The 15,963-nt window shown below is 44.4% G+C and overlaps 1 protein-coding gene across 2 annotated transcripts in view; it reads left to right on the top strand.

Moving 5' to 3' along the window:
• The window catches only part of FAM47E (family with sequence similarity 47 member E), a 60,520-nt gene extending 45,503 nt beyond the window's left edge, over positions 1-15,017 (top strand). The window contains exon 8 of one of the 2 annotated variants that reach the window (XM_077275765.1): positions 14,204-15,017. In XM_077275765.1, coding sequence (XP_077131880.1) covers positions 14,204-14,344 — 141 coding nt within the window. In that variant the 3' untranslated portion in view covers positions 14,345-15,017. The remainder of the gene's footprint in view (positions 1-14,203) is intronic. The other variant, XM_077275764.1, reaches the window with a different exon arrangement.
• Positions 15,018-15,963: the final 946 nt, after the last annotated feature.

Raw genomic sequence — 15,963 nt, 5'->3', positions numbered from 1 at the left:
TTTTTTCTGCTCCCTCCGGAGAAGGAGTGAATTCTACCATCCTCCGGACCGGTAATGATGCTGGCTTGGTATTATGCGCCGCATTAAAATGAAAGCTGCAGATTAACTATGCGACTCCTTAGTTACATGTGGAGAAGTTTGCGTGCCATCATGCGTTTCATGATGACACACCTCCGAAGGGAGCGCATTGCGTCGTAGATCATGTGACCGCCAGGCACCCGGAAATGGAGCTCCGGCAATCCACACGCGCAGAGAGATGGACACTTCAGTATAAAAGTAAGACATCGTACGCGCGGTGACCTACCCTCCTAAGTGTGCATGCCTGTATGGTGTATGGCACACTTGCCGCTATATTGAATGACCTCTCCCCTGATGACTGGGAAATAAGAAACGCGTCGGGAGATTCTGTTATGAAGGAGGACGTCGGGAGAGTTGGATGAGACTTAGAGTAATGAGGTCTCGAAAAGGGCAAGTGGAGAGCCCCCTCATGAATAGAAGCATCGCAACCTACCCTGACTCAGACCGTGAAACAAGGGACTTTATTTGGTGAGATTGTTCCTGTATCTCAACGGTTAATATAAGTGGCATATTCAGACATAGATTGGACCACTTTAAGAAGCATTTTTTTTTCTCTTTGGGGGAAGCAATATCCCATATATTGATAAAAAGTGCATTGTGCTGGAGAATATAGTGCATGATTGAAGCACTAAGGAGTATTTAAATGTTGTTTGTTGTGTATTATATGGATTTTATGAGATATTACAGCTCATTTTAAACAGATAAGATTAAAAGTTATATTTTATTATTTATTATTTATGTAACTACAGCCCTACCTTGCTATTTTTCATTTTTGAACTGATTGGTGGCACTAGACTAAATCTACTAAATAACGGCATGGCCGGTTTTCTGACTAAGGGAATCAACACAGACACCTGGGTGGCAGAGGTAAAAGAGGTTTTCTCAGAGAATACCTTTATACAACCAAAATATACTCCTTCCTATAATAACGCCTTTAAAGAGCTAACTAGAATCTACAAGAACCAAGTCTCTAGTTGGTGGGAAGTGCAGAGTTTGGAAAACTATATAAAGGCAGGAATAGTTCCAAGACACCTGAGAATAACTCTGCAACCAGGATTTAGGTACAGGGGGTGCCTCCTGGGAGAACGGTGGGAAAAAGAGGCAACGGCAGGCTCCTTGAGGTTTATGAATATCCTTCTTGAAGAAGAAAAAAAGACTCTATCAAAAACTAGTGATCAGTTGAAAGAACAAATAGAGATCACAAAAAAATTCTCAACGGAGCCTGACTTTGCCTCAAAAGAGACCCTTCTCCAAAACGTAATTGAAAGATACCAATATAATATAAAAGAAAGGAAGCATCGTAACTTTGTACGGGACCTACAAGAATTTAAAGAGAATAAAGCATACAACATCCCAGTGAATAGGAATTTCCAAAGTAATTCTAACAGAAATTTTGAGACGGACATATCCTCTACGGATACGGACCTCTCGGATTCAGAGATACGTACGAAACCACCTAGGGGGAGACAAAGAGGGAGGGGAAATCAAAGAAGTAGACCAGGGGACAGAATAACCAACAACCGTTTTTTAGATCAGGGCTATTTCCTGAGAAGCAAACCAGGAACAAGCAACTGACAGAGGCCGAACCCAATCAGATCATTAATTTGTCTGAAAAGGTCTTGAATGATACAGAATTACAGGTGCTAAATAGAGGTTTGAGCTTTGTACCTACATCCGATTTTCAACTGTTTGAGAGCGTGAAAGATTTGCATCTCTTTGTGAGAAAATTGAAGTGGAGGAAGCACTTCATTAGGGAAGATAAACGCACAAGTATGGAGATGAATGTTCCAGACACATTGCTACCAGATATAAGATTACTCTATGGGCTATCTGACCCTTTACCAGAACATACAGGGGAGGGCCCGTTTACAGACTGTAGGGCCAAAAGCCATAAAATGCCCCCTAATTCAGGAGATCAATCCACACTGGATGTATTCCTTGAATTAGTAATGAAAGATCTGGAAAACCTAGCCAAGAAAAGGAATAGGGGGACTACTTTTAATCTATCTAAGCAAGAAATGGAGGCGCTGTTGAATTTAGAGCAAGATCGGAATATAGTTTGTAAGCCCTCAGACAAAGGTGGGAATATAGTAATAATGGATGTCACGAAATATCAACTTATGTGTGAGAATGTACTAAACAACTATGAGTCTTATCAACAGTTATCAAGTAATCCCACTCCCACCTTTGTCAGAACTCTAAAAGAGATCTTAGATAGAGGACTTACCAAATCACTTATTGATAAAAATGAATATAATTTCCTATATCCGAAACACCCAACAATGGCAACGTTCTATTGCCTCCCGAAAGTGCATAAGGGCTTACTACCCTTAAAAGGAAGGCCAATAGTATCTGGAATTGAGAGCGTTAGCTACTGTGTGGGGATATATCTAGACAAGATTTTAAAACCTTTTGCATCAGCTCTGAACTCCTATACTAGGGACTCAACGGACCTTTTGAGAAAACTAGATGGCTTAACCCTAGATCGAGAATCTATACTCTGCAGTATAGACGTTGAAGCCCTATATTCATCTATCAACCATGCTGATGGAATAAGGGCGGTAGAATATTTTCTGAAGGGTAGAGGTCAACAGTGTCAGGAACACAACAGGTTTGTTCTCGAGTTACTTGAATTCTGTCTGACAAGAAACATCTTTACATTCAATGGCAAAATCTTCCACCAGCTCAGGGGCACTGCGATGGGCATTTCTTGTGCGCCATCGTACGCAAATTTGCTCCTGGGCTGGTGGGAGGAGACAATAGTCTTTGGGGATGATTATGAGGATGAATGCTCAAAGATAATATTCTGGGCACGATATCTGGACGATGTTTTATTAGTCTGGAATGGAGAAACATCGGAGTTGGTTAACTTTGTCACTAAATTGAATGTAAATCCCTTAGGCCTAAAATTCACCTTTGAATATAATAAGGACCAACTCCCTTTCTTAGACCTCTGCATCCAAAAGAGAGCTGAAGGGCACATTCATACAAAAACATACCGCAAGCCTACCTCTACAAATGCCCTTTTAAGGTGGGAGAGTCACCATCCCCCTCCCTTGAAAAAGGGCATCCCCAAAGGGCAGTACATAAGAATTCGCCGAAACTGCTCTTCAGAAATGGATTACAGGGAACAGGCGACGGATTTACGTCAACGGTTCCAAAATAGAGGGTACCCGGATGGGATACTCAGGAAAGCTTATAGAGAAACGAGAGGCATGAATAGAACGGGTTTATTGAATCCAACAAACCGAGAAGAGGGAGACTTGAAAAGTCGATTCATTACGACTTATAGTTCGGGAGCGGATAAAGTTAGGTCAATCCTTACAAAACATTGGTCAATTTTGAGGATGGATGATGACATTGGAGACCTGGTGGGACCCTATCCCCTGATCACCTATAAAAAAGGGAGATCAATAAGCGATAGGATTGTACGGAGCCACTTTACTCCTCCAAAAAATGAAATGTGGTTGACCAATAAAATCAAAGGTTGTTACAGATGTAAGGGATGTGTAGGTTGTCCAGTAATGAAAACGGGCCAATACTTCAAAAGCAATGTTACCAACCAGGAATACAAAATTCGCCACTTTATAAATTGCCGGTCTAGAGGAATCATATATAAGGCAACATGCTCATGCGGCATGGAATATGTGGGAAAGACCACACGTGAATTGAGGAGAAGAGTGGGAGAACACCTGAGGGACATTGCCTTGGGGAGAGATACACCCCTGGCAAGACACATCGCCACTGTACATGATGGGGATGTATCGGGCTTGAGATTCATGGGGATTGATAAGATAGAGGCACCAAAAAGGGGTGGAGACTGGGACAGGAGGGTGTTGCAATGCGAGACGAAGTGGATATTTCGTCTAAAAACACAGCAACCCCTGGGTCTCAATGAGAACCTGACTTTTTCTTGTTTCTTATAAAAACGGTAACCCTGGCAACATATATCAATTTTTATAATTAGTGTTGCTAACGACCCCCCTGTCTCATTCCTCTAAAAGAAACCCCTCTCTATTCTATCCTGATCTATCACACTTATGGCGTTCCTTTTTCTGGCACATAGGTAGAATACTGATTAAGATAGGGAATGATAGGATTATGTAGGGACAGCCGCCGTGGAGTTGGGGGCGCCAGCTCTCGTTTTTAGGGTGCCAACCCCCACTGACAAGGTAGGAAGGAAATTAGGGATGTATTAGGGTGAAGTAGCAAGCCCAAGGCCCACTAGGTCTCCAATCGTCACTCCCCCTCTAAGACTAATTTCTGGAACCAAATATACATTTGAAACAACTAAAGGTGAACCTCTTTAAAGTAAAGGACCCTATTTACCACTCCCCTATATCTTGTAACCTGAAGGGGAAACCCCCCTATATAACCCCTAGGATAGGAATTCTGATTAAAAAGATTAAAAAAGATTAAAAAAGATTAAAAATCATTGATTAAAAATCTTTGATTAAAAATCATTGGTAATTAAAAAATCAAAAGAAATGGATATGGCTTTATTAGCTCTGGGAAAATTCCTGGAGGAATCACTGGGATAGATGTGTTGAAAACCCGAAGTTAGGAAACCATAAAGACATTGCCTACTAGATCCTCCCTCCAAGGATTGGAGGTTGTAGGATGCATTAAAGAAATATGGGAATATACCCTCCCCCCTGTATACAAAATATATAATGAATTGTTAGGAGGATTGGAGGGGTGAAATAAGGTTATACATGGCAGGCACTTTTTTCTGCTCCCTCCGGAGAAGGAGTGAATTCTACCATCCTCCGGACCGGTAATGATGCTGGCTTGGTATTATGCGCCGCATTAAAATGAAAGCTGCAGATTAACTATGCGACTCCTTAGTTACATGTGGAGAAGTTTGCGTGCCATCATGCGTTTCATGATGACACACCTCCGAAGGGAGCGCATTGCGTCGTAGATCATGTGACCGCCAGGCACCCGGAAATGGAGCTCCGGCAATCCACACGCGCAGAGAGATGGACACTTCAGTATAAAAGTAAGACATCGTACGCGCGGTGACCTACCCTCCTAAGTGTGCATGCCTGTATGGTGTATGGCACACTTGCCGCTATATTGAATGACCTCTCCCCTGATGACTGGGAAATAAGAAACGCGTCGGGAGATTCTGTTATGAAGGAGGACGTCGGGAGAGTTGGATGAGACTTAGAGTAATGAGGTCTCGAAAAGGGCAAGTGGAGAGCCCCCTCATGAATAGAAGCATCGCAACCTACCCTGACTCAGACCGTGAAACAAGGGACTTTATTTGGTGAGATTGTTCCTGTATCTCAACGGTTAATATAAGTGGCATATTCAGACATAGATTGGACCACTTTAAGAAGCATTTTTTTTTCGCTTTGGGGGAAGCAATATCCCATATATTGATAAAAAGTGCATTGTGCTGGAGAATATAGTGCATGATTGAAGCACTAAGGAGTATTTAAATGTTGTTTGTTGTGTATTATATGGATTTTATGAGATATTACAGCTCATTTTAAACAGATAAGATTAAAAGTTATATTTTATTATTTATTATTTATGTAACTACAGCCCTACCTTGCTATTTTTCATTCATAAATGTGGTTAGAACAAATAGAAACAGATCAGCAGTGTGACGACACAGCTTTTATTCTTAATTATGCTAGACATGTTGTTCAGTAGGTCTAGGGACATGAGCCATTGTTCATATGAGCCTGTATATTGACTCTTGTATGTTAATCTGTGGAATGCCCGCTGATTATGTATAGTATCAGCCGCCTGTGGTTTACTAGTCTACAAATCTTGGAGGACAAATACACAGGTTAATTGAACAATCAATGTTTGTATCAGCCCCGGCAGTTTATACTCTACAAAATTTAGAGGACAAACATGCAGGTTCACTGAAAAATAGAACAATGAGGCATTACCTCCCCCCACCTTCCTCCACTCCTGTGGGGGAATGCCCTGAATGAGAGCTGTGAGTAAAAAGGGGCCTTTCTCCCTCTTCAATGAGACTCTACAGCACATCAACTGAGAAACCATGGCTCCAACTGGTGGAATACAGATCTGCTCCACTGCCCATCATTGAACTCACAAAGACGTTTGGAGAATACAGGTTGGGACAATCAGATCATCTGGCCACATACCTCACTGTACTCGGTCAGCTTCTTAAGCTTGCTGCTACCTCCTCTCCATGGGTGCCTGCCAAATGCGGGGTGCTACTTGTTGGGGTAGTTGGCACTGGATGCCCCAAAGTCTCAGATGTTCTAATCCTTGTTGAGCCAGCGGAAAGGTGAGACTCTGTCATTTGCACCTTTTTGTGTACAGACTGGGTCTTTTGAATATGTTATTGACAGTTGGTGATCCAATAAAACCCACTGACCCTTGTGTTTCTACACTTTGTGGCCATGGTGGAATACTATTCAGCCCACCTGATCCAGGGGTGCTGCAGGTGACTGGTGTTTGCAGTCACAATCCAAGGACTCCACAACCAGGGAGGCATATAGACAGATCAAGCAGACCATAGGTTAGGCAAACACTGCAGGTCTCAAACACCACCATGTCCAACCTCACCAGCTTGGTCTTGGGAAGCGAATGTGAGTGGATATAAAGCCTCAACAGTAAACAGCAACTAGAGGATGTCTGTCAGCTTCTACGGATCGAATACTGGACCACTGACACTCAGTCGGCTTTGATCCAGGAATTGGTCTTTTGGGATACCCAGAACATCATGGAGGATGATGAGGTTGACAAAGCGTAATTGAACTGCTTGCCAAATCAAGGATCTAGTGGCAGTATGGAATCAAATACCCAGTCCCAAGTAGCCCGAATCCAGGAATTATTGGTCGTATTAGAACCCGGAGTCTCAAGTAGGGAGAGGACTTGTATATTATGGTATCAGTTTTGGGTGTTCTAGTTCCCCGACCACCAGCGCTGGCCCCTACAACCTTGATGGTCCACCACCAAGGAAATCATCTCCGCTACAGAGATGTTCCAGTATTTAACGAGCATATTGGTTGAAGAACATCTGCAAGGCCTTGAGACCCTGATACTGATGTACCAAGTGCCCACAGCTGATTGGGCCAAATACCTGAGGACTAGTTTAATTGGCCGGGCACAGGATGCTGTCCTGTAGCTTGGGCCTTGGGACTGCCTGGACTATTGAACTATTAAGGATACCCTGTTGGCCCTTTTAACCATCATCCTCGAGAGATATTGCATCAAGTTCTGGACTTTGTCACACCAGAGGGCCTCCTATGTAGAATTTGGCAGTCAACTCCAACTGCATTACAATGTTGTCTCGATGGTCGGGCTGCCCACTCTGCTACTGCCCTCCGGGTTGTTATTGTGCTCGAGCAACTTATGGAGAAGATGGCCCCAGAAATACGAGAGGGGGTAGCCAACCGGAAGCTTGACACCCCAGAGCAAGTAGCCGGATTGGCCGACAAGTTTACAAGTTGCCAATCGACCCCGCTGGAGACCCGATATGCCCACCGATCTCAGGAGACCCCTCATCCAAAAATTCAAGCTGCCACCAGCCTTTCGAGCAGGACTATCCTGATGCCCATCAGAGACCCCACCAGGACAAAGGTTTACAAATAGGACCCATGAATTGCCCAACCCACGGTTTTGTTATTCATGCGGGCGCCTTGGACACATGGCCAAAGATTGTCTCCAGGGCCTCATGCCTGGAGCCAATCTGCCAGCCTATACGGTCAATGTCTGCCCCTGGGGCTCTCCCCCCCCTGTGATACACCAGCAGCGGATGAAGTGATATACCCAGTCCACACTATATGGCAAACTGGCCACTCTACACCAGCCAACCTCCATCGACACATCAAGTCTGTCAAGGTTGGTGACATCCAGGTCCAGAGACGTCGGGACACTGGGTCTTCCATCACCCTGATCAGTTTAGATATTGTCCCCCCAGAACACCATTTACCAGGCCGCCAAGTGGCCATCTCTCTGGCTGGAGGTCAGCACTCTGAGGATGGGTGCATTTATCAGGACAATTCACTGGCTGATTTACAGGACAAGGAGCTACAGGAGTTGTTCCAACGGTAGGGGCGGATTCATTCCATCGAGCTGAAGAATTGCAGGTGGAGCTTCCAGGATCTGTGGGATGTGGACGACGCTGTGTTTAGACGCAATGGATACGAGTTCGGTTCTCGTTGGTTATGTGTGGTGTTTCCTAGGGCAAATGCGGAATCAGGGGGTGGATATGGAGAACCCCACAGGAGAAATTGACCCCAGTCCTGGCAATCTGAATACAGAGTCCTCATCTCAGGGGAGTTGGCAGGATCTGAAACATCTTATGAGAGAAGCTGGAGACGTCTGCTATGCTGATATTCACAAGGATGGAATGGGGATTGTGGAGTTTATTCGCAAGGTAGACATGGAATATGCCTTAAAGAAACTGGATGATACAAAGTTTTGTTCTCATGAAGGTGAAACCTCTGACATCCATGTCTGAATTGAAATAAATGCCAATGGATTGTCACAATAAGTAGAGAAGGATGATAATAAGCCTATCACTTCTGGCAGCTCCGTCAACAGCAACCTACACCAGGATCCAGCAGTCTCTGGGGCTAATTTAGAAGGATGTATTGTTCAGTAGGTCAAGGGAAATCAGCCGTTGTTCATATACGCCTGTATGTTGACTCTTGTTGTATATTAATCTGTGGAATGCCCCCTGATTATGTGTTATATCCTCTGCCTGCTGTTTACCAGTCTGCAAATATGGAGACAAATATGCAGGTTAATTGAACAATTTGTTTGTTAATTTGTTGAATGCCTGCTAATTGCATATTGTATCATCCCCTTTTGTTTACTAGTCTACACAACTTAGAAGACAAATATGCAGGTTAATTGAACAATACAACAATGATTGATAACCTCACCCCATTTTCCCCCATTCATGTGGGAGAATGCCCTGAATGAGAGCTGGGGGAATAAATGAGGCCTTTCTCCCTCTCCAGTGAGACTCTAGAGCACATCAGCTGTGGAACTATGGCTCCAACTAGTGGAATACAGATCTTCTCCACTGCCCATCACTGAACCCATTGGAGACATTTGGAGAACCCAGGTTGGGACAATCAGATTGGCTGCCCAAATACCTCATTGTACTTGGTCAGCTTCCTAAGCTTGCCACTACCTCCTCTTTGTGGGTGCCCGCCAAAAGCGGAGTGTTCCTGGTTGGGGTAGTTAGCACTGTATGTACCGAAGTCGCAGATGTTTAATTCCTGATGAGTTAGCAGAAGGGTCAGACTCTGTAATTTGCACCATTTTCTCTACTTGCTTGGACTGTACTACAGTCATGGCCAAAAGTATTGACACCCCTGCAATTCTGTCAGATAATACTCAGTTTCTTCCTGAAAATGATTGCAAACACAAATTCTTTGGTATTATTATCTTCATTTAATTTGTCTTAAATGAAAAAACACAAAAGAGAATGAAGCAAAAAGCAAAACATTGATCATTTCACACAAAACTCCAAAAATGGGCCAGACAAAAGTATTGGCGCCCTCAGCCTAATACTTGGTTGCACAACCTTTAGCCAAAATAACTGCGACCAATCACTATCGGTAACCATCAATGAGTTTCTTACAATGCTCTGCTGGAATTTTAGACCATTCTTCTTTGGCAAACTGCTCCAGGTCCATGATATTTGAAGGGTGCCTTCTCCAAACTGCCATTTTTAGATCTCTCCACAGGTGTTCTATGGGATTCCGGTCTGGACTCATTGCTGGCCACCTTAGAAGTCTCCAGTGCTTTGTCTCACACCATTTTCTAGTGCTTTTTGAAGTGTGTTTTGGGTCATTGTCGTGCTGGAAGACCCATGACCTCTGAGGGAGACCCAGCTTTCTCACACTGGGCCCTACATTATGCTGGAAAATTTGTTGGTAGTCTTCAGATTTCATAATGCCATGCAAACGGTCAAGCAGTCCAGTGCCAGAGGCAGCAAATCAACCCCAAAACATCAGGGAACCTCCGCCATGTTTGACTGTAGGGACCGTGTTCTTTTCTTTGAATGCCTCTTTTTTTCTCCTGTAAACTCTATGTTGATGCCTTTGCCCAAAAAGCTCTACTTTTGTCTCATCTGACCAGAGAACATTCTTCCAAAACGTTTTAGGCTTTTTCAGGTAAGTTTTGGCAAACTCCAGCCTGGCTTTTTTATGTCTTGGGGTAAGAAGTGGGGTCTTCCTGGGTCTCCTGCCATACAGTCCCTTTTCATTCAGACGCCGACGGGTAGTAGGGGTTGACACTGTTGTACCCTTGGATAGCAGGGCAGCTTGAACTTGTTTGGATGTTAGTCGAGGTTCTTTATCCAACATCCGCACAATCTTGCGTTGAAATCTCTTGTCAATTTTTCTTTTCCGTCCACATCTAGGGAGGTTAGCCACAGTTCCATGGGCTTTAAACTTCTTAATGACACTGCGCACGGTAGACACAGGAACATTCAGGTATTTGGAGATGGACTTGTAGCCTTGAGATTGCTCATGCTTCCACACAATTTGGTTTCTCAAGTCCTCAGACAGTTCTTTGATCTTCTTTCTTTTCTCCATGCTCAATGTGGTACACACAAGGACACAGGACAGAGGTTGAGTCAACTTTAATCCATGTCAACTGGCTGCAAGTGTGATTTAGTTATTGCCAACACCTGTTAGGTGCCACAGGTAAGTTACAGGTGCTGTTAATTACACAAATTAGAGAAGCATCACATGATTTTTCGAACAGTGCCAATACTTTTGTCCACCCCCTTTTTTATGTTTGGTGTGGAATTATATCCAATTTGGCTTTAGGACAATTCTTTTTGTGTTTTTTCATTTAAGGGTACTGTCACACAGTCACACTTTGGACGCTACGATGGCACGATCCGTGACGTCGCAGCGTCGTATGAGTATCGCTCCAGCGTCGTAGACTGCGGTCACACGTTGCAATCGCGGCGCTGGAGCGATGCTGAAGTCCCCGGGTAACCAGGGTAAACATCGGGTTACTAAGCGCAGGGCCGCGCTTAGTAACCCGATGTTTACCCTGGTTACCAGCGTAAACGTAAAAAAAACCAAACCGTACATACTCACATTCCGGTGTCTGTCCCCCGGCGTTCTGCTTCTCTCCACTGTGTAAGCAGCAGAGCCGGAAAGCACAGCGGTGACGTCACCGCGTCACCGCTGTGCTCGCTTTCCGGCTGGCCGGCGCTCACAGTGCAGAGAAGCGGAGACGCCGGAGGACTGACACCGGAATGTAAGTATGTACTGTTTTTTTTTTTTTACTTTTACGCTGGTAACCACGGTAAACATCGGGTTACTAAGCGCGGCCCTGCGCTTAGTTACCCGATGTTTACCCTGGTTACAAGCGAACACATCGCTGGATCGCTGTCACACACAACGATCCAGCGATGTCAGCGGGTGATCAAGCGACGAAAGAAAGTTCCAAACGATCTGCTACGACGTACGATTCTCAGCAGGATCCCTGATCGCTGCTGCGTGTCAGACACAGCGATATCGTATGGATATCGCTGGAACGTCACGGATCGTACCGTCGTAGCGATCAAAGTGTGACTGTGTGACAGTACCCTAAGACAAATTAAATGAAGATAATAATACCAAAGAATTTGTATTTGCAATCATTTTTAGGAAGAAACTGAGTATTATCTTACAGAATTGCAGGGGTGTCAATACTTTTGGCCATGACTGTATATGTTATTGACTGTTGGTGATCCAATAAAGTGTTACCACAGTGTGTTACCCTCACCCTGTGTTGTCTTAGGGTACCGTCACACAGTGCAATTTTGATCGCTACGACGGCACGATCCGTGACGTCGCAGCGATCGTATGATTATCGCTCCAGCGTCGTAGACTGCGGTCACACGTTGCAATCACGGCGCTGGAGCGATGCCGAAGTCCCCGGGTAACCAGGGTAAACATCGGGTTACTAAGCGCAGGGCCGCGCTTAGTAACCCGATGTTTACCGTGGTTACCAGCGTAAAAGTAAAAAAAAACAAACCGTACATGCTCACCATCTGATGTCCGTCCGGTCCCTTGCTGTCCGCTTCCTGCTCTGACAGATCCGGCCGTACAGTGAGAGCAGAGTGCAGCGGTGACGTCACCGCTGTGATCTGCTCTCACTTTCCGGCCGGCAGACAGTCAGAGCGGGAAGCGGACGGCAAGGGACCGGACGGACATCAGATGGTGAGCATGTACGGTTTTTTTTTTTTTACTTTTACGCTGGTAACCACGGTAAACATCGGGTTACTAAGCGCGGCCCTGCGCTTAGTAACCTGATGTTTACCCTGGTTACCAGCGAACGCATCGCTGGATCGCTGTCACACACAACGATCCAGCGATGACAGCGGGTGATCAAGCGACGAAAGAAAGTTCCAAACGATCTGCTACGACGTACGATTCTCAGCAGGATCCCTGATCGCTGCTGCGTGTCAGACACTGCGATATCGTAACGATATCGCTAGAACGTCACGAATCGTACCGTCGTAGCGATCAAAATTGCACTGTGTGACGGTACCCTTAGTAGTATTCTTCCCACAGAAAGGAGTGCAGGTGTTAAGTGGTTTGAGCCCTGGCCTGCATGGTCTTTCTACAGACAGCCAGGCTAGTGGAGGAGAGCACCCACTAACAGTTGTGTTTCCACAATCAGTTAGTATCTTAATTCCAGGGTAAGTGTGACAAATCCACTATCCCCCAGGGGTCCACACCTTTGTTTTTCAATGCATGAAACAAATGACTGGGATTATTGAACAACATTTACTACATCGCCTTTTTATGGGGAAAAGTCAAGACTGATGAAGTCCTGCACACTTGTAATTAGATGGACAATGTCTGGAGGGTAGGGGGGGAGTGGTTGCTAATAAGTGCTTATAAGGAAACAGATCAGATAGGCTCACAAATGTTAGGTTGGACATTTACAACATGTAGTAAATCCACCATACATCTTAATAACCCTTCTCTCATATAACAGTCATCTACAGAGCTGCCACTGCCTGCAGCAGACATTCACATTCAGGAAACTGGCTGATGTCTTGCAGCCCAACATTTGACCAGCAAAACGCACTGATAGTCCAAGTGGTACTGTGAATGTGGACTATCTTTTAGAAGAATAAAGGTGTCTCAGTTCATTTGATATAATTGATTATTAAATAAATATTATTTTGCAGAGGGGTATTTACTTGACACATAAGTGACAATAAAGGCTTAAAAATGGATCCACATTTCAGCCTGTAATGTGTTACCATATAAAAAAAAACCTTTTTTAATAATATGGTGGTGCTTCTTACAATCCATGTGTCTTATTGCTTACCGAAGATGGTGGCTGCGGTGAAGCAGGATCCCAGGGTCGCTGCTGGTGGAGGCTGGAGGGGGCGATGCTGCGGACCCCAGACTGGGAGAAAGGGGTATTTGGATGTGCGACGCTGTGGGTGTTTGGTGTGCGGGGGCCCCGCCAACATTTTGTGAAAGCCCGGCGCCCCCGTACTTTCATGGTTTATTTTGCGGTGGACTCTGGGAAAATGGCGGCCAGGGCGGCACATGTGCAGGTGGAGATCTTGGCGTTGAGACCTCATCTCCTGAGATCTTGGTGCTGAGATCTTGATCTGTACATGCGCTGCTCTCAGCAGCATTTTCCCGGAGTCCACCGCAACGTAAACCATGGAAGTGCAGGGGACCCGGGCTTTCACAAAATGTCAGCGGGGCTCCCCCGCACCACCAAACACCCCCTCATCCCTGCAGCAACGTTCCACTCTTGCCTCCTCCAGCAGTGACTTTGGGACCCTGCTCCAATGCGGCCAGTAATGTATATTCGAATTATAAGACGCACCCCCATTTTCCTCCCAAATTTGGGGTAAAAAAAAGTGCGTCTTATAGTTAGAAAAATACGGTATTTGCTGTGAACGTTGGATTCAAGAAAAAGGTAGAGAAAATTGCATATCCCAATCCCTTGTATAAAAACATTCAAATTTTATTCCACAGCATGTTGCCCCTTTAGTCCAGCACTGCACATGCTCAATATTCACTTGTGGAAACAGGAAGCATCTTTCACTTATTGTACCATCACATCTGTGTCAAACATGTTCCCAAGTCACATTACATAACACTTCAATTCCTAAAAAATTGTTTAATTTCTCTTTCAGTTTCTCAATAAACTGTTCTTTAAGAAGGATGGTGCCACCTCGGACAGCACAATTGTAACTGAATCCCGAACAGCTTCTGCAAGAAACACCTGGTACCGGTCCAGTTCAGCCTCTACCCATGAAGATAGTATAATAAACTAAGTAAACATCGTACCGATAGAGTAATTAAAATGACAAGCAGAGTAATAAACATTGGAAAAAGCAAAACTAGTAGTTTTAAGAGACTAATTTCACAACAAATTATCATAGTGAACTTCTAAAGTAGTAGCATTTTCTCTAAATGGCATTATGTATACAATCTATTTTTGGATGCACTTATTTACAGGGGTTGTCCACTTATGTTATATTCATTATCCTTTGGATATGTAATGACTATAAGATCAATCTGTCATCTGTCACCGGCCTCCCCACCGGATCAACTGTTGTCATCTCTGATGGAGCAAAAGTAAACAGGGCACAAAGCGGCTAGCCAAAGCTCCATACAGTATTTAATGGCCGCTGCCAGATACTGCAGATCAACTCTGAAGAGAATGGGAGCTGATCTGCAGTACCTGGCAGCAACCACTAAAGTGTGGTGTTCCACCCTATACACTGTGTATATCAGGCCACTGCTGATAACAACTGTATGATGGGGTTGCCGGGTGTCGGAACCTAGCTGATTTTGCATTGATGATTGATACTAAAGATGCACTACCTAGGTTAATATGATTAATCCCCAATCCCCACAGTTTTAAGCGTGCCCTAAAAACTCATTTGTTCAGACTGGCCTACCGCCTCAACGCATTAACCTAACGATCCTTGTGTGGCCTATCGTAAAAAAGAACAAAAAACAAAAAAAAAACCATAATCAGGTTCCTCGCATCATGTTCTCATACACTTTATGCAGTTAATAGCCCTCTGTATCTGTACTGTTACATACTTAGGCAGTTAACTGGTTCATGCAGCTTTCCATGAACACCTGAGCCTTACACTATGGCTGGTCCAAATAACTAAAGCAATTGTTACCATCCACCTCTCGTGTCTCCCCTTTTCCTCATAGGATGTAAGCTTGCGAGCAGGGCCCTCATTCCTCCTGGTATCTATTTTGAACTGTGATTTCTGTTATGCTGTAATGTCTATTGTCTGTACAAGTCCCCTCTATAATTTGTAAAGCGCTGCGGAATATGTTGGCGCTATATAAATAAAATTATTATTATTATTATTATAGGTCATCTGTATAAAAGTAATGAACAGTCCCTCTAATATTCAAAAACGGAAGTGCATCCTACCAGGAGGAATAATAATTAGAAATTTGAGTCCCAATCCCAGCTTTTGCTAAGAAAAATACAAAACTGAATTGTGAGGATCTGAGGTTGTGGGTTATAAGAATCACCTAAGCAGGTTAACGATGCAACTATTTTTATTCCATACATCCATGGTTGTACAACAAATCCATGTAGATGACCAAAATACAATGTCCTCCATCCACAAGTTCCCAATCTGAGATTGGTAGTTCCACTGGCCCCATTCCAGGCGATACCCACTGTCTCCCAACTTTTGGTTGGCCCACAGCTTTTCATATCTCCAGCCGGTATAGTGTGCAGTCACAGCCTATGTTCCTCCAGACGATGGATATCACGACTGTAGCTCATGGATATCCCTCCAGCCGGTAACCGATCTCCAAAACTCCCTAGACCATCCATCCCAGCTTGGATCCTCTCACTTCGAAGCCCCCCCAACAACTGCTTGATTCAATGTTGTCTTTTTCTCCCTCCCCCTTA

The sequence above is a fragment of the Ranitomeya variabilis genome, chromosome 1 (genome assembly GCF_051348905.1).
Source record: "Ranitomeya variabilis isolate aRanVar5 chromosome 1, aRanVar5.hap1, whole genome shotgun sequence".
Lineage (NCBI taxonomy): Eukaryota > Metazoa > Chordata > Amphibia > Anura > Dendrobatidae > Ranitomeya > Ranitomeya variabilis.
The sequence above is the reverse complement of the archived record's forward strand: the minus strand, read 5'-3'. Positions and strand labels throughout refer to the sequence as shown.